At 36.3% G+C, this 19,108-nt stretch overlaps 1 protein-coding gene across 1 annotated transcript; it reads right to left on the minus strand.

Annotated features, from left to right (window-relative positions):
• Positions 1–3,446: 3,446 nt before the first annotated feature.
• On the minus strand, positions 3,447–18,888 carry LOC149416343 (uncharacterized). Its single transcript, XM_089641957.1, has 4 exons — positions 18,686–18,888; positions 18,063–18,212; positions 16,989–17,069; positions 3,447–4,099 (listed from the first exon to the last, which is right to left on the minus strand). Exons 1-4 carry the CDS (start codon positions 18,837–18,839, stop codon positions 3,447–3,449), a joined length of 1,038 nt encoding a protein of 345 aa, XP_089498083.1. The 5' UTR covers positions 18,840–18,888.
• Between the last annotated feature and the right edge of the window lie 220 nt (positions 18,889–19,108).

A 19,108-nucleotide genomic window follows, 5' to 3' on the forward strand; every position in this document is an offset into this window, starting at 1 on the left:
TTAAAACACAAAAATCAGGCTTTGAAGTATTTCAAGATTTTTAAAGCTCAGGTGGAAAATCAAACAAAAAAAACAATCAAAGTATTAAGGAGTGACGACGGACTGGAGTAATGCAATAAAGAATTTGATGATTTCCTGAATAGTGCCGGTGTGATTCATCAGAAAAGCAACCCTTACACCCCACAACAGAATGGATTGTGTGAACGATTTAATCGCACAATAGTTGAAAAAGCAAGATGTCTACTTTTTGATGCAAACTTAGGCAAAGAGTTCTGGGGTGAGGCCACCAATACGGCAGTGTACCTGCAGAATCGGATTGTGGCAGCGGCATTGGAAAATAAAACTCCATATGAGTTGTGGACTGGCTCCAAACCGGATATAAGTCATATCAGAGTTTTCGGTAGCACTGTGATGGTCCATGTAGCTAAAGAAAAGCGAAAGAAGTGGGATAAGAAAACAACCAAATGTATTCTCATAGGATATCCAGATAATATAAAAGGATATAGGGTCTTCAATCCAGAAACAAGGAATGTAACGACTAGTAGAGATGTGATCATCATTGAGAAGGAATCAAAATCTGAAAATTTAATGGAAGTGCAAGGTCAGAATATTGATTCAGTGGGGGATAGTAAGGAACTTGATGATACAGAACAATGTGGTCAGAATGTTGATTCAGTGGGGGATATTAAGGAACTTGATGATACAGAACAATGTGAAATTGAACCTGTGCCTAGTCAAGAACACTCAAGTTTCATGGACAGTTTTATAGATAATGATGAAACATATGTTCCCAGTGATTATGAAGATGCAGACAGTGAGAAAGAAAGCCCGCAGTGTCGACCTAACCGGGAGAGGAAGATTCCAGAGAGGTATGGGTTATCAAATCTGTGCGTTGACAGTGAAACATATGATAATGCGGCTGGTTTGTCTCTGCACGACGCTTTAAATGGACCAGAAAAAGAACAGTGGGAGTTGGCTATAACAGAAGAGTTGCAATGTTTCAAAGACAATGATGCGTGGGAGTTAAGTGATGCTCCAAAAGATGGAAGAGTTGTACAGTGCAAGTGGGTGCTTCGTAAAAAGTATGATAGTGAAAATAAAGTCCGCTTTCGTGCACGTTTAGTGGCAAAAGGTTTTTCACAAGTTGAAGGTGTGGACTTTACAGAAACATTTTCTCCTGTAGTGAGACATACTACATTAAGATTACTTTTTGCATTGTCAGTACAACTAAATTTGAAAACAACACATCTTGATGTAACAACGGCTTTCTTGAATGATACACTTGAGGAAACTGTTTACATGCAAATACCAAAAGGTTTTTCTGAAAAACACAAAATGGTCAAGTACTTAAATTAAAAAAGGCCATTTACGGGCTTAAACAATCCTCAAAAGCTTGGTATAAAAAAGTAGATGAATGTTTGTTAAGCATAGGTTATATTAGATCTAAAATAGAACCATGTATGTATACAAAAATGAAAGATCAGTTTAAAACTATTGTCGCATTGTTTGTAGATGACTTTTTTGTTTTTTCAAATGATACTAATGAAACTAAGCATTTAAAGGATGTCTTAACAAGTCATTTCAAAATAAAAGATTTAGGAGAAATAAAGAAATGTCTGGGTGTTAACATAACTGTTAACAAATCTAAGCAAACAATAATATTAAGTCAGAAAGATTATATTGATCAGCTGTTGCATAAGTTTAATATGAGCCAAAGTAAACCTGCACAGACTCCAATGGAAACAAAGTTAAATGTATCAAAAAATGAACATTGTGTTAGTAATTTTCCATATCAACAAATAATTGGATGTCTTATGTATTTAGCGGTTCTAACCAGACCGGACATTGCATATACGGTTGGTTTTTTAAGCCAATTTAATAATTGTTATTCCAAAGAACATTGTTCTTATGAAAAAAGGTTATTGAGATACCTAAAATGTACTAAAGATTATGGTTTAAAGTATTCCGCTAGTGGAAGCTCAATATTAAAAGGGTTTGTAGATGCTGATTGGGGCGGAAACATTATAGATAGGAGGTCATACACTGGAATTTGTTTTACTTTATCAGGTTGTGTTATATCTTGGGAAACAAAAAAACAGAATACTGTTGCACTATCTAGTAGTGAGGCTGAATATATGGCCATCACCGAAGCCTGCAAAGTAGCAATTTATTTGAGAAATTTACAATATGAAATAACTCAAAAAATGTATACTATTGATATTTTCAATGACAATCAGAGTGCGCAAAAGTTAACAGCAAATCCAGTTTTTCATAAGCGCACCAAACATATTGATATTAAATATCATTTTTGTAGAGAATGTGTAGCAAATAATATTGTAAATGTTAAGTATTTGCCAACAGCTGAAATGCCTGCTGATTTGTTCACCAAAAGTTTGGGTTCCACAAAACATTATGAATTTTTGGATAAACTAGGTGTGCAAATTGTTTAATTTAATTGTATTTATATTGTTAGTTATAGTGGGGGTGTTGAAATGATAACAACAATATAAGACTAGTGCTGCCATCTATGTATTTAATATGTAAACTTATATGAAATAAATCTTATTCTATTCTCCATCTTTGATCGAACAGCGTTTTATTACAGAAATGTTTTACCAAGTGTATCTATTACTATTCATGGCAGCTGTTTCGCCTTCTGAAGGCATTGATTAGACAAACTTACTTGAAAATATTTATGTTTTTATTCTGCACTAGTTGCATATTTAATTTGCTAATCCTATTTTCTTTATTTTAACAGGTTGACTGTTCACAAGGTTATTTAGGATGTAAAAAAAATAAAATAAATGCCAAAACAATAAATAATTTATGTATAATGTTAATTATTTGTTGTACTGATATGTTCTTTTATGTGTATAATGTTTGTAAATGTTTTACGACAGATTTATATTATGTCTGTAATCTTGTTCTTTTCATATTGACCTCGAGAAATAAAATAATTTTTTAAATTAGAAGAAACGGTTTTTATTCCAAATAATGTCAGGAATTACTGGTTAAAGTAAGTCAAGTAGGTCCCTTAATACCCTGTATATTTGTTTCAATACATATAACAAAAGGAACTTCAAAGAAGGGTTAAGTTAGAAATCGTGCGCGCTGATGGATAAGCTCTTCGGGAAGTTATCTAAAATATACAATCTAAAATTTGAACAATATTTACATTAACAGTTTCTGAAGTAAAACTTCTTTACGCACGCTCGACACTTGGGGGGTAAACTGGTGCCTTACGAAAAGCGTTACATCACATGCCAACGCTAATCGATGAAACGGTGATCGGAGGAGGGTCTTAATCGATGCAAACAGTGATCGGAGGCGGGAGAAGGAGCTAGAGCTAGCTAACGAGTACTACCGTATTTCGTATTTTAGCATTATATACAGCGTGTACCTGGCGTGGTCTAAAGCACACTCATTTTTTTTTTATATACACTTTATTAAGCATCTTTATCTATTATACTTGATCTAAAATTACACAACATGCAACATATAAATATTATATCCGATGAAAGTATTGTCTCGGTATAGTTCATAGGGGATTTCAAAATTTTATATGTTTTTAAAAGTCCTATTACTCTTTCTATGTGCACCCTTTTGCTAGCAACTTTTCTGTCATTTTCTAAAACACTCCTAGTGATTCTGTTTGTTTTTTTGAAAAATGTAGGAATGTTTATGGTGACACCATATGGTGCGAAGATGTCCTGGACATTAAAACCTTTGTCAGCCATAATAGAATCACCAACATCACACAGGGATAAAAGGTTGCTTTTTTCAATGATCTGGCGATCACTGGCAGAGCCTGCATAGCTTGGAGACACATAATTTATGAGGCCACTAGGAGTAGCACCGATAAGTACTTTAACAGTATTTCTGTTTTTATATGTAGAAAAGGTTGCTTGCTGGGCAGTCGGTAGTGTAGGCCGTTTAATTGGACATTCCGTACCGTCAATCATTAACCTCGTGTTAGGGTATTTGTCTCTAAAATCAATTGGAGAAAAAAATTTTACGTTTGATTTTGATGTCCAAAGGTTAAGCTCTTTCCACTGCAGTGATATGAATTTCACCCATGTAATAAAAATATTAGAAACGTCTTTAATATAATATAAGATACATTCTTGCAATTTCAAAAAATGTTTTGTGTGTTCTCAATATCATAAATGTTAAAAAAATTGTTCAAATGCATTTATATTATTGGGAGGATTGCCATAAAAGTATTTTAAACAGTGTGAGGCTTGTCCTAAAGATTGAAAAACAAACAGCACTTTCTCGTATGACTCTAAACCGGTATAAAAATGAATTGAGGCAGGGTCTTTCTTGTATGTCATTATACTGAACTCAGAGTGTTTTATGGTTTGACCTGAAAATTCTCTTGTTAACCTTTCCTTTTTATTATCTGTCTGAGTGTCTTTATCTAGAGTTGGTCTATCACACGGAGTATTAAAAGGCAATATGACTTCCACTGCCACGTCTACTATATTCACAGGCAACGCCGCGTCTTGTAGATTCACAGGCAACGCCGCGTCTTCTAGATTCACAGACAACGCCGGGTCTTCTAAATTCACAAGCAACGCCGCTTCATCTTGTGGTTTTGGTTTTGTAGAATTTATATATGTTTTTTCACGTTTCAGATGCCTTTTCAGTCTGTTTCTTATATCTAAATTACTTCCTTCTACTTTTATCCAGGGAAATATTGAAGGAACTACACCTTTCAGTAGCTTTTGCCTGTACAGTACATCTGAAAATAAAATTAGGCTCAAACTTCCATACTTGCATGATATAAAATACAAAACGATATACGTTAAGAAATAATAATAATTTGATTTTTTTTTCCTAAAACACTCCTACTGAAAATTAAATTACAATTACGAGATACACAGACATTGGACGAGAAATGCAAAGTAAATTAGATTGCTAACAATGAAGAATCAGCCGCCCAGAAATCTCGTGCCAGACAGATTGATAACCGTGTAATAAAATTATTGCAATAATTAAAAATATGGTTAATTTAAAAAAAGGAAATAAGATATTATGTCTACCATAATTATTAATGTTAGTTGTGATTGACTACACTTATATTTACTTATTAGGTACGTTTGTTAAATAATGTCAACTGCGAAAGAAGGCAAAATATTATGTATAAAATTTTGTGCATTCTATGTCAAATGTTTCTTTACTTGTTCATTATACTATACAAGTACTCTTTATATTATATTGGGTATTCAATTATAGTAAGATATTGATTAAACTAGTCATGTACTTACTGTTATGGTTAATATCATTGACTACATAATCTCAAATGAGCTTTACAGACTACAGATGTAGGAGTTGGTGCCCATTTTAGACGTCTGATGGAATGAATCCCTTTTAAGTCTCTATTTTTGGAAAGCACCCCTATGTCTACACATAGGAACACTACAACAGGCATTATGTATTGTAATATTTAAAAACACTAAATTGCGTCAAACGGCCTAAAAAATGTATGGGATCTGACAGTTAAAAACAAAAAGTTGGACCGGTAGAACAATAGCGCCTCTAGCGACCAAAATCTTGCGAAAACGGCCCGTTATATTGCTTCACAAAAATGGTGACAAATTGCATGTACATAATTACCGGCCAGTTTCTTTGCTAAATTCGGTCTCGAAAATTATTGAGAAAATTGTAAAAAATCGCCTTAGCACATATCTGGAAGATAATAACATTCTTTCTAATAGACAATACGGCTTCCGACCAGGTTTAAGCACAGAAAATGCTATCGCTAACCTGACAAAAATCATCTCTAATAATATCGATGGAGGAATTAAATGCACTGCACTATTCCTGGATCTAGCCAAAGCGTTCGACACTATATCACATAAAATTCTGTTGAAAAAACTACAGTGCGTTGGAATACAGGGTCAACTATTAAAGTGGATGGTTAGTTATTTTGAAAACAGAAGCCAAAGAGTGAACATTAATGATACTCTAAGCGATTCAGCAAATATTAAATTTGGTGTACCTCAGGGAAGTACTCTAGGGCCAATTTTGTTTAATATATATATTAATGAGCTATGTAACAGTTCCCTTGCCGACCACATTATTACCTTTGCAGACGATACGGTCTTGTTATTTGAAGGTAAAAACTGGAATGAAGTTCACAGTAAAGCAGAAGCTGGTATAAACAGTGTTAAACAATGGCTAGATAATAATCTACTCACACTCAACACGGAGAAAACAAAATTCATCCGCTTCAGTGCAACTCAAGCGGGACAACCAAAGAAACACAAAACATTATTTTACACCACTGCAATAACCCAACTACTTGTAATTGTAACACCCTAGAATGCGTAGATAGTATAAAATATCTAGGAATTATGATAGACAAATTTCTGAGATGGGACCTACATATAGACTCAATTTCCACAAAAGTCAGAAAACTTACTCAACTTTTCCTGGGCATTAGAAATATTCTCTGCATAAAAGATCTGAAATTTATATTATGCTCTGTGTAACTCATTACTTGAATATGCATCTTTGGGATGGGGCGGATGTACCAAAACAATACTGGATCCCTTAGCAAAAGCACAGAAATCACTACTAAGGGTCATCCTAAAAAAACCATTTAGGTACCCCAGTGATGTATTATTCGAAGAGATACGAGTTCTTAATGTAAGGCAACTATACATAAAAAAAAATTATATTACACACTCAAAAACAACGTCACCACTACCCTTCCATTGATCATTATCATGACACTAGACATTCAAGGAGGAATCCAGTTGTTTCACCTACTACTATGACATCCTTTGCCCAAAGACAATTATTCTATTACCTTGGTCCAAAATTATTCAACCTCTTACCCGATTTCTGGATATCGAAAAGCATAAGCATTCTGCGTAAATTAGTTAATGATTGGCTAATGTTTAAGTTAATGAACAGATATACAAAAATGTTCTGTACTCACATTTATTCATTGTTATTGGCAGTTAAATAAAAAATTCCTACCATGCATCTGATTGATACAATGCGATTGATAATTTTTGTGATTGATAATTAGTTGCGCGTGAGGTTTTAAAATTGAATAGCCTTAAATGTGAACCCTTCACCCCCCTTTGCTCCTTGTCCGCTTTCCTTGATCCGAGCCAAAGACAAGGAGTATTGTTATCATAGCATCTTACCGCGAACGTTCGTGTCATCTTGAAAACCCGCATATGTTGAACTCGGCTGTGACTGTTTTTTTGGAGCATCACAATCGTCCAGTGAAACGTTTTTACCCGCCGCAGTAAATGTCACTGTTTTGTTTTGTGTTAAGTGAGCGAATGTTAAAAGGGAATTGCCCTTAATTGTATGCAAGCTGATAAGTGTAAAGAACCAGCGGCTTATGGAGGACGAGACCAGGGTAAGTCTTTGGCCTTTCCCAATCATTTCCTCTTGCAAACACTAAGGCAAATTCAATTCGTTTTTGTTTGTCTTAGTCTTTATCGCAACCGCAACCCCCGCACAATTGCGAACGAAAGATTTGCGCACCACCAATAATGTTTATATAATATGTTTTCATGTACCTTGTTTACATTTTTCTTGATTATGTATATTATATTATAATATGTACCTTGATTATGTAAATTAATACACAGCATAGTAACAGCGAACAAATTAAGAAACCCACCTAATATTTTTCTTATATTGTTCGAAGAACGAACAGGGGTTGGAATAGCCGCCCTTTACAGGGCTATTCCACACAGATAAAGTATAAATTAATTATATAGCTTGTGACAGGCGATGCGAGAACACAATGCATAACGTTAATTCACAATCAACTTACCGGGAGGAGATGGTGAAATCTGCATAGTGAGCATCATCTGTCAGCACTGGAACGTTTAGCGTGGTTGTTAGCACTCGTCATTTAAAGTTAAATTGCGATAAAATACGTAAGGTAATTATTTCGATAAAGACAACCGGCGATCGATATTTGACAGGTCGAACGGTTTTTGTGAAACTGGTTCGGCTCACGGCTCCGTGGTTTTAGCTGACGTGTGCGAACTTAAACTACACAGTTCAAATTCTGACGATACGATTGGTTAGTACACGGCCTGTCAAAAGCAATTGGCGTTACGGAACATTCCGCCCACCAAAATACAACAACGTGTATTTTAAAGAAAATTTAGAAACCAAAACGGGCAATGCTGTGGAACGTTGCGTGAATGAAGAACAGTGAAAAGAGAGAAGAAAAGAAAAAAAAAATATATTAATAATAATAATGATAATGATAAGAAAAGAAAATAATGAAAATAAGACTAACGAAAATCGATAAGAGAGAATGCGCCGCGGAAGCGAAGATGATTAGTCACATTGACTAGGCAATTGACATAATTTGATTTTTAATTTTTTCGGAATAACTTTATTGAGTAAAACCTCAAAAGGAAACGGTCACATCTGGGACTCGAACCCAGGACCCTTGTCTTTCCGGTCAATATTTAAATATTACAATTTGAGGTTTTACTCAATAAAGTTATTCCAAAAAAATTAATATTCATTCTAGACTTGCAGAAAAGTCAACAGATGTCGCACATTAAAAATAAAAAATAAGATAGGTTTATCTAAAAGACGCTGTCTGGATTGCATTTAGTTCGGGTTGAATCTTGCGATCATACATAAAGATAGTTGCCAATAAAAATGTGCGGTGAAAAAATGAAGACAATATTGGTAGTTCTTATTCGAAGTATGATACAGTTAAAAGTGACCGAGTAGGATAGGGTCCCATTAGCGCAGTTGGTAGAGCATTGTCCCGGAAAGACAAGGGTCCTGGGTTCGAGTCCCAGATGTGACCGTTTCCTTTTCTGATTTTTCTGTTTCAGATTTTCGTTTAAAAATCACTAATATTGTCTTCAATATTTGGACATAATTTGGTTAATGGTCTCGTGAGAAGAGAACCATTCGATGTACGAACCGTAGCGATACGAACAACGCCGTCGGGGCCTGGGTGACAATGTTCTCGATGTATAGCGTCTATCACAAGAGAAGTAAGCTTAGATTCGCGAGGAAGTAGGGCAGGATGTTTATACTCGAATTCGAGCCCAGATCGAGATAACCTGCCACCCACCCTGAGCACACCGTGGTCGTCAATGAAGGGATTAAGCTTCCGCATTTGTTTCGACATAAGGTTGCCCTCTTTCAAGCGCGTGATATCATCAATAAAATGTACATGTTGAGTGCGTTTAACTACTGTCAAAAGTGAAGTGTGAATTTCGGCACGGCTTAATGGAAGATACAAACGACGAGATTCTTTATTCTGTAGATTGTAGATGAATCTAAGACAGTAACCGAGAATGCGTTGGATCTTCCGAATCGAAGAAAATTTAACTAGTAATAGGTCCACCAGATTTTCGTCCTGTTGGACAAATAAAGATCGAACTCGTTCCTCAGAGTGAAGTTCAATTTCGTCGAAATTGCCATCGAACGACGGCCAATAATCGGATGACTGGATCAGCCACGAAGGCCCCGCCCACCATAACGTGTGATCGATCAGATCGGCTGAGGATTGACCACAATAAGCGACATCCGCTGGATTATCTCCAGATGACACGTGATGCCAGGAAGTCCCTTCGAGGGCATCTTGAATGTGACTGACACGGTTAGCCACGAAAGTCTTCCAGCGACACGAAAGAGAACGTAACCAGGCGAGCACGATGGTTGAATCCGACCACGCAAAGGTATTGGAGATCGGAAGCAATGGTACGTATAAATCTTTGACGAATTTTAATAGATCTGCTAGAAGAACTGCCGCACACAGTTCAAGGCGAGGCAATGAAATCTTTTTTGTGGGGGCGACTCGAGACTTGGCGCAAACCAAATATATTTGGACTTTATCGTCAACATCCATGATTCGCAAGTAAACTACCGCGCCATATCCAAGTTCCGAACTATCTGAGAAGCCATGAAGTTGACACGACTCCATGTGAGGGAATGACACCCATCGAGCGATTTTGAACGACTTCAAGAGCGGTAATTGTTTAGTATAACGATCCCATTGACGAACAATGTCAACAAGGGGGGTGTCATCCCACCCAACCTTTAGAACCCACAACTTTGGTACTAGGGATTTGGCGAAAAACGTCAAAGGGCATAGAAAACCGAGAGGGTCAAAAACCCGAGCGACTTCACTGAGGATAGTGCGTTTAGTACACTCGCGATCGAGGCATAGGACTTCGAATGAAAATGTATCATGTCGTGGCTCCCACTTTAATCCCAATACCTTGAGAATGTGAGAGTTATCAACATCCATGGACACCAAGTCATTGAGGCAGTATTCCGGAGGCAGATCGGCGAGTAATTCTGGTTTGTTACTAGCCCACTTCCGCAATTCGAATTGACCTCGTTTGAACAGCTCGATAACTTCGGTTTTCGTTTGTTGAGCTTGTTCCAAGCTGTTACAACCGGTGACGATGTCATCTATGTAAATATCCGAAGTTGCACACGACGCGCCAGCGGTAAATCATAACCTTCATATTTGGTCAACTGTTTGACAGTACAACAGGCTAAAAGTGGGGCGGAGGAGACACCATAGGTTACAGTGTTTAGTTGGTACTCTTGGATGGGTTCCGACGAATGAAAACGCCAAAATATTCTTTGGAAAGCACGATCTGGTTCTTGAACCAATATTTGGCGATACATTTGTCGTACATCAGCAGTAAACACTACCGATGGTATACGGAATTTTAGCAAAAGCTCCAGCAGGTTCTTTTGAAGCTTTGGACCGATAAGCAAGGTATCATTTAACGAGGATCCGTTCACATCCGTCGCTGAGGCGTCGAAAACCACTCTTAACTTAGTGCTAGCGCTGCCTGGACGAAAAATGCAATGATGAGGTATGTGATACTTTCCCTTGTGCAAATTTTTTCCAGGAACACGAGTCATGGCACCACTGTGTAAATAATCAGTCATGAAAGCAGAATATTGTTCACGTAAGGTTGGATTTGCTATGAGTTTGCGCTCGAGGGAATGGAATCTACGTAAAGCGATCTCACGCGACCCTGGAAAAGAGATATCCCTTCCCCTTTCTCGGAAAGGCAAAGATACGATGTATCTTCCCGAAGTGTCCCGTGAGTGGTCAGTGTAGTACATTTGTTCACAAAGTTGTTCCTCAGGAGTGAGGTGTGAAGACTGGGGAATGGTGTCTAACTCCCACAGTCGCTGGACCTCTTCGTGGAGCCGGTCTTCGTTAGTAACGATGAAAGATTTCGTTTCGTGAGCAGTGTCCGAACCAACTGAACCTAGAAGAAGCCAACCAAATGCAGAATTGAAAGCTGATGGCTGACGTGGACCACCATTCAAATTACCAGGTCTCAGAAGAGAAGAGAAAACCTCAGCAACCAGAAGAAGATCAATCGGTCCCGGTTTGTGACAGTCAGGATCGGCAAGAGGCAAGTCTCTCACCTGATGCCACGATGACTTATCTAGACGAACAGTTGGCATGTTGCCGCAGATACTAGGCAGCGTAAGTGCATTGATGTTGAAGAGAACCCGTCCCTTAACACCGATCTCTAATTGAATGACTCCTGACGTGGTTGTGGAAGATTGGCCTAAGCCGCTAACTCTCTGAGAACTGGCTTGACGAGGGATGCCTACGAGCTCTGCAGCACGATCGGTGATGAAGTGAGCTTGACTGCCCGAATCGATCAATGCGCGAAAGGTTTGGAAACGGCCGGATGAATCACGAATGCCAACATTGGCGGTTGATAATAGTACTATGGACTTGTCTCCTAAGTTGGTGAGGACCTGAATTTTAGAGTCGGAAGACGTCTCCTGGTCCGTAGACGTCGTGGAGGGTTGATGCTGATCTTCCAAAGAAGCGTTTTCGTTTCGATGGAGCAAAGTATGATGTTTTTGCTGACATTTTTGACATGTAAACAAAGATTTACAATCTTTAAGATAATGAGAAGAATGAAGACAATTGAAACACCAACGGTGTGATTGAACAAACTGTAGGCGATCCTGAACTGACTTGAGTGCAAATACCTTGCACTTGGAAATGGAGTGGTCTTCCCCGCAACAGGAGCATTTCAGGTAAGTGGTGGAGTTCGAGGAACTATTTGTTTCAGGCTGTCCTTTTTTAAGATCGCAAAGAAGCGCTGAAGTGCGTTTTTTGGCAGCCTGATTAAAGTTCCGTGCAAGAGGTTTGTCAATATTACTGCTATCGCGAGTCGAAAAATGTAAGTCTCGTACAAGAGCTTCGCATTTGTTATAAAGAAACTCTTTGAGTTTAAAATATGAAGGCAGCTTGGTAGGAGACTGAAGTTGTTCGAATGCGCATCTTGTAGGTGAATCTAATTTCGACAGAATTAAATAACAAATCACGAAGTCCCAATTATCTGTTGGGAGATCCAATTCTTTTAAAATTGTTAAATCCTCATTAAATACATCGAACACGTGACGGAATTCAAAAGGATCGTTGGGCGGAAAATTTAAATTTAGTATTTCCCGCCAACACGTAAATGCGAGTTCACGCGCGTTACGATAGCGCGCGATTAATCTTTGATATGCTTCAACGTAGTGAGCTCCTTGTACTGGAAATGTCCGAATTAAACCTAAAGCTTCTCCAGATAAACATAAGAACAAATACTGCATGCGTTCGATGTTGGATAAAGATTTGTTTTCATGAATCAGAGCGTTAAACATGTCGTAAAATTCGGGCCATTGCTTGACATTTCCAGAAAATATTGGAATGTTTATTTTTGGTAATTTAACGTTTGTGCACGCATTCGCGATCTTACAATCGAGAGGCTGACTGGTTAACTCCTGGTAAATTTCGACAATTTGATAATACATCTCGTCAAAGGTTTCGCGAATTTTATCCTCATCAATTTCGTTTGTGTCATCTAAAGCTAATATTTCCGCGTGAGACGTTTCAAATTCAAGAACTATCTTTTCCAGAGTAGTATAATGCGCTAACAGTAAGTTGCACTTAGTTGCATCGTGCAAAGCGTTTTTTGCTATTTCATGTGTCTTGAGTAATCTATTATTCGCTAATGTCCGTTTCCTTGCAATATTTGAATCGCTGGGCCCATGTTGAATAAACACGATTGGAAACGTACCCAAAAACGAAACAAAAATAAATAAGAATAATATAATCTATTATAATTATATGCGCGGTAGGTCGTAAATACTCAAGAGCTAGGTACCTACCTAATTACTGTTCGAATTGATTATTATTCAAAATTTAAGAAACATTCCACAGCACTATCCGTTTTGGCATAGATAGATAATAATCTTAAAGTTCCCTAGTTTCGGCACCAAAAATGTTCGAAGAACGAACAGGGGTTGGAATAGCCGCCCTTTACAGGGCTATTCCACACAGATAAAGTATAAATTAATTATATAGCTTGTGACAGGCGATGCGAGAACACAATGCATAACGTTAATTCACAATCAACTTACCGGGAGGAGATGGTGTAATCTGCATAGTGAGCATCATCTGTCAGCACTGGAACGTTTAGCGTGGTTGTTAGCACTCGTTATTAAAAGTTAAATTGCGATAAAATACGTAAGGTAATTATTTCGATAAAGACAACCGGCGATCGATATTTGACAGGTCGAACGGTTTTTGTGCAACTGGTTCGGCTCACGGCTCCGTGGTTTTAGCTGACGTGTGCGAACTTAAACTACACAGTTCAAATTCTTACGATACGATTGGTTAGTACACGGCCTGTCAAAAGCAATTGGCGTTACGGAACATATATTGTAACTATAAATTGAACTAATCCAATATGTTATCATGTACCCTGATACAGTGTTCCTTTATTATGCATATTATTACATGTACCTTGATAACATTTATCAGGTGTTTTCATAAAAAAAAACTAATATTCGGGTGTACAAATATGTCTGAAAAAGTTTTTATTTTGATTACTTTGAAAAATATATTTGTATATAGACTATATATTACTAGCTTAACTATTAATGTAAAGTATGGAAATATAATTCATAACAGCAGCGTGTACAAATGTTAACTAAACAAGGCAATTTGGCTGTCCTAAAACGGAAAATTTCCTAGTTGGACAGCCAAAGTTTCCTTAATATGTATGTAATTATTTGTATCTAATAAATAAGTAAATTTTAAATACATCTTTTTGGTGCAAACACAAACTTTTTTTAAAAAATAGTTCGGCTTAAGTTTAAAATACACATTTTCTTTATTTGAAGGAGTCCATTTCAAATTATTCGCTGACGACTGTCTGTTTTAAAAAATTAACTTAGATCTATTAAATAGTTGTTACAAATAAATGACTTATTTCTAAATAAAAACAAACGTCAATATATCAGTTAAACTAAAATAAATTCAATATTCAATGAATATAATATAAGTTGATATCATTTTTAAAAAAAAATCAACGATTCTTAGGGAGAAAAGGTAACAGTATTTTGAACCGTTATTCAGAAAACCATTTTATTCTTTTCTAGACCACATTTTGCATCTTCACAAAATGAATAAATAAAAAATAATACAAAAATAAAATAATTGTTAGACGTTAGGATAAAAAAGGAAAAACATTAATTTATTAATATTCGCATGCAAAACTAAAAACACACACAGGTATCTACAAAAAAATATTCATACCATTAATAAATAAATTGATATCTTTAATAACTCAATTAAACACTTAAAAAAGTCGTTTTTTTTAATTTTTTACAATGGTTGAAAAAAATGTGACCTTACCGGGGTACCCCGTTCTGAGGTCACAATTAACCACATTAAGCTGATAATGTGATGAAGCCCTGTAAAGGTGTTTTAAAGAAAGTCGAAAAACGTTTCCCACCCGTCGACTTTTCTGGTTGAATGGGTCGTCTTTAACTTTTATCACATCACATCCACGTCTCATCTCCCGACAATATATAGTCCAGAAAAGCTTCGCCTTTCTGTGCAAAATGATCCAAAATTTCACGCGGATCTTATACGGACGTGAGGTGGCGGGAGCGCACGATGACATCTCTAACAGAAGAATTTACTGTAACTGAAAACAATAGCCGACAAACATGCGGGACCGAACACACTTACTGTTAAACACCAGGTGCGCCAACTTCGAAACTTGGATGATCTTCGTAATAAATATATCGCGAAGGTGAATGGTAGAAGAAATCGGGGACGCCCAACTATATTGCGTCTATCAGGTGAACCAGATACTAGAGTATGTTGAGAAAAACAGCAGAATACGATTTGCCGGTTTATTCTCTAACGAGTGTAACTTATATAAATTTTATTGGAACAATTTTAAATCGATCTTTATAAATTGAAAAACTGGCTTATTAAAAATATCCTATCAGATATCCTAATATAGGTTAATATCTAAAAAAACGGTAAAATAATCTTAAGGTCTCTAAAAAAAATTACGTCGTTACATAAACAATTACTTATTTGGAACACGAAAAAGTGTTTTCGGCACTGTGAGTCAGCATATGTCTCGTCAATTTTCCCTTTTGAATAAATGAGCTATTGCACAAAGAACATGAAAAAGCTTTTTTTCTAGTGTGAGTCAGTATGTGGCTTATCAATTTTCCCTTTTGCGAAAATGAGTTATTGCACAAAGAACATGCAAAAGGTTTTTCTCCAGTGTGAGTCAGAATGTGTCTCTTTAGGGAGCCTTTTTGAGAACATGAATAGTTGCACTCCAAACATGAAAAAGGTTTTTCTCCGGTGTGAGTCAGTATGTGTTTCGTTAGAGAGCCTTTGTGAGAAAATGAATAGTTGCATTCCAAACATGAAAAAAGTTTTTCTCCAGTGTGAGTCAGCATGTGGCTCGTCAAATATTTCTTATAGAAAGATGAATAGTTGCACTCGGAACATTTAAAACATTTTTCTTCAGTGTGAGTCAGCATGTGTTTCTTTAGATAGCTTTTTTGAGAAAACGAATAGTTGCACTCAGAACATGAAAAAGGTTTTTCTCCGGTGTGAGTCAGTATGTGTTTCGTCAGAGATCCTTTGTGAGAAAATGAATAGTTGCATTCCAAACATGAAAAAGGTTTTTCTCCAGTGTGAATCAGCATGTGGCTCGTCAAATATTTCTTATAGAAAGATGAATAGTTGCACTCGAAACATTTAAAACATTTTTCTTCAGTGTGAGTCAGCATGTGTTTCTTTAGATAGCTTTTTTGAGAACACGAATAGTTGCACTCCAAACATGAAAAAGGTTTTTCTCCAGTGTGAGTCAGCATGTGGCTAGTCAAATTATCCTTTCGAGAACATGAATAGTTGCACACAGAACATGAAAAAGGCTTTTCTCCAATGTGAGTCAGCACGTGGCTCGTCAAAGATCCCTTTTGAGAACATGAATAGTTGCACTCCAAACACGAAAAAGGTTTTTCTCCAGTGTGAGTCAGCATGTGTCTCGTCAAAACTCCCTTTCGAGAACATGAATAATTGCACTCGGAACACAAAAAAGGTTTTTCTCCAGTATGAGTCAGCATGTGGCTAGTCAAATTATGCTTTCGAGAACATGAATAGTTGCACACACAACATGAAAAAGGTTTTTCTTCAATGTGAGTCAGCATGTGGCTCGTCAAACATTTCTTATAGAAAGATGAATAGTTGCACTCGAAACATTTAAAACATTTTTCTTCAGTGTGAGTCAGCATGTGTTTCTTTAGATAGCTTTTTTGAGAACACGAATAGTTGCACTCCAAACATGAAAAAGGTTTTTCTTCAGTGTGAGTCAGCATGTGTTTCTTTAGATAGCTTTTTTGAGAACAGGAATAGTTGCACTCCAAACATGAAAAAGGTTTTTCTCCAGTGTGAGTCAGCATGTGGCTAGTCAAATTATGCATTCGAAAACATGAATAGTTGCACACACAACATGAAAAAGGTTTTTCTCCAGTGTGAGTCAGCATGTGGCTAGTCAAATTATTCTTTCGAGAACATGAGTAGTTGCACACACAACATGAAAAAGGTTTTTCTCCAATGTGAGTCAGCAAGTGGCTAGTCAAAGATCGCTTTTGAGAACATGAATAATTGCACTCCAAAGATGAAAAAGGTTTTTCTCCAGTGTGAGTCAGCATGTGGCACTCCGTGGTTTCAGTTGATTGTGTCTTCAGATCTGATGATAATTTTGAAAAAAAAGGATTAATAGTAAGCTTCATGTGACTTATTACTTTCGTGTCAGAAAAGAACTCATGTAAAAGTAAAAAAAATAGGTTCCCACAGGAACAGGTGACTAATTTGTGCCTTGCACTTATTTATACTTTCGAATTGAAACGTCGAGTTTTAAATAGATTTACTTTATAAAACAATTTTATTAATAAATAGTGACTGCAATGTAATGTTCAGATTTAAAAATTATTATTCTAACAAAGACTTTTCATAGATAATGGTTTTTAGGTACAGAAAATATTCATTCACCGGGCATCACATTCATCTTCAAATATCTCATCAGTATTTCCAGACGTGTTGCTGCAAGATAAACCATTTCAGAGGCCGCATATAACAGAACTCTCCAATACTGCTCGGTTGTTTTTTTTCAGGAATTTATGTGAATACGGGAAATCAGTGCGACAAATGTTTATTATTATTTCCCTTTATTTCTGAATTGTAAACTATTAGTATTTACTACGAAATCACTTCTGCAGCAACCAAATCAAACACACTCGACCATTTAGATTTCACTTTTAAGCTCCATTCGCGTATTTATGTTTTGCGATATTCATGAGCATAACATAAAAAGCATCTTTTGTCACAAATGCAGTCTTCCAGAAAACTTAATTTATTTTCTAACTGCCTTAGAAATGTTGTAGTAATAATAGCTAATTTAAGGTTTGGAGCATTTTTTCTTTGACCATAAAATAAATGAAAAAATTGAGCCTTCAAAAAATTATTTAAAATCAAGTAATTTTTTTAAACCATAATCTCACAATTATTTGTAGGTAGTTTTATAAGGAGTTCCACATTGGAATTAATATTTTCACATGTATTAGTTTCGGAGACATAATGTCTTAGAACTTCCTTTTGAGATAATTTTTACCAGAAAACATCAGCATTCAGGTGTTTTTGTTTAGATTAACTGGACTACTAAGAATGAAAAAAAACATTTTACCTGCTGTCTTGACAATTCTTTCAAAGCGTTCTAAGCACTCCTTTTTAACATCCGGCAGGTCTATGTCAATTTCCGTAGATGGGAATCCCCCTTCATCTTCTCGGGGTCCAAGCTCCGCCTTGATGGTAACAGACTCTAAATTAAAGCAACCTGAAAGACAATACAACAAAGTATATTAACAGTCAATGTACAAAAAAACTTGTTTTTACTTAAAATTAAAAAATTTATATTAAAGTAAAATATTTACGAAAAAAGATAACATTGATTGACCACACAGGAGCAAGAATAAGGTGAACAGACCTTAAGCTTAATTAAGGAAATAATAAAGATACCAGATGTCACTTCAAGGACCGATGTTTCAAGAAGGAAAACATTTACTCCTGGGTACCTTCAGAACACGGTTTTATTATTATAAGTCAACGGAATGATATTTTTTTTCGTAAATATTTAGTTAATAGACACGAATATGTGTCAAAAAAGATGAGGGTTCATTGTGAGCAATACTTGAGCTAAAAGAGTTTTGTAGTTTAGCAGTTATAGCAAATATTTATTTACTGAAGGACGTGGATTTCGAATATCCGAATTTAACATTCTACATTTTATACGTATGCAAAGCAACTAACCGTCTGTCTGAGTACTCTCCGCATATTGCAAACATTCCTTCTTTATATCTAGAAAATCGAAATTTATATCTGTATACGGTATTTCATCTCCGCCTTCTTCATGGGGCCCTGGTTCCGTCTTGATGGAAACAGTCTCTTGATTTGGTAGATCCATGGCACTGCTGTTGTAGCGTTTAGTAATTTGTTCCAGCCAAACAAATATACCTTGGTTTGGCTTGTAATATTCTGTTAAAACAATTAAATAGTATTCATAACACATTATTGGAAATTAGAATATAATTACGTGTGTACCTTGACCTTGAAGTTAAAACATTTGAAAACCGTTGAAATGGTCGTCGTTAATGGTCAGATATATTAATATTTAAATTGGAATTACCGTTCCGCTTTGGGTACCGATTGGCGTAAGTTAAACTCGATAGTTTT

This window comes from Hesperophylax consimilis, chromosome 17 (assembly GCF_061612785.1).
Source record: "Hesperophylax consimilis isolate HC1 chromosome 17, BYU_Hcon_1.0, whole genome shotgun sequence".
Classification (NCBI taxonomy): Eukaryota; Metazoa; Arthropoda; class Insecta; order Trichoptera; family Limnephilidae; genus Hesperophylax; species Hesperophylax consimilis.

Excerpts from the sequence above, each read along its gene's own strand:
- LOC149416343 (XM_089641957.1), bottom strand. The coding sequence starts at position 18,839 with ATGGATCTACCAAATCAAGAGACTGTTTCCATCAAGACGGAACCAGGG. Across the intron at positions 17,070-18,062 it reads AAGAATTGTCAAGACAGCAG|ATCTGAAGACACAATCAACT; the intron begins GTAAAATGTTTT and ends AATTATCATCAG. Across the intron at positions 4,100-16,988 it reads ACCTTTTTCATCTTTGGAGT|ACGTTTCTAATATTTTTATT; the intron begins GCAATTATTCAT and ends ATTATATTAAAG.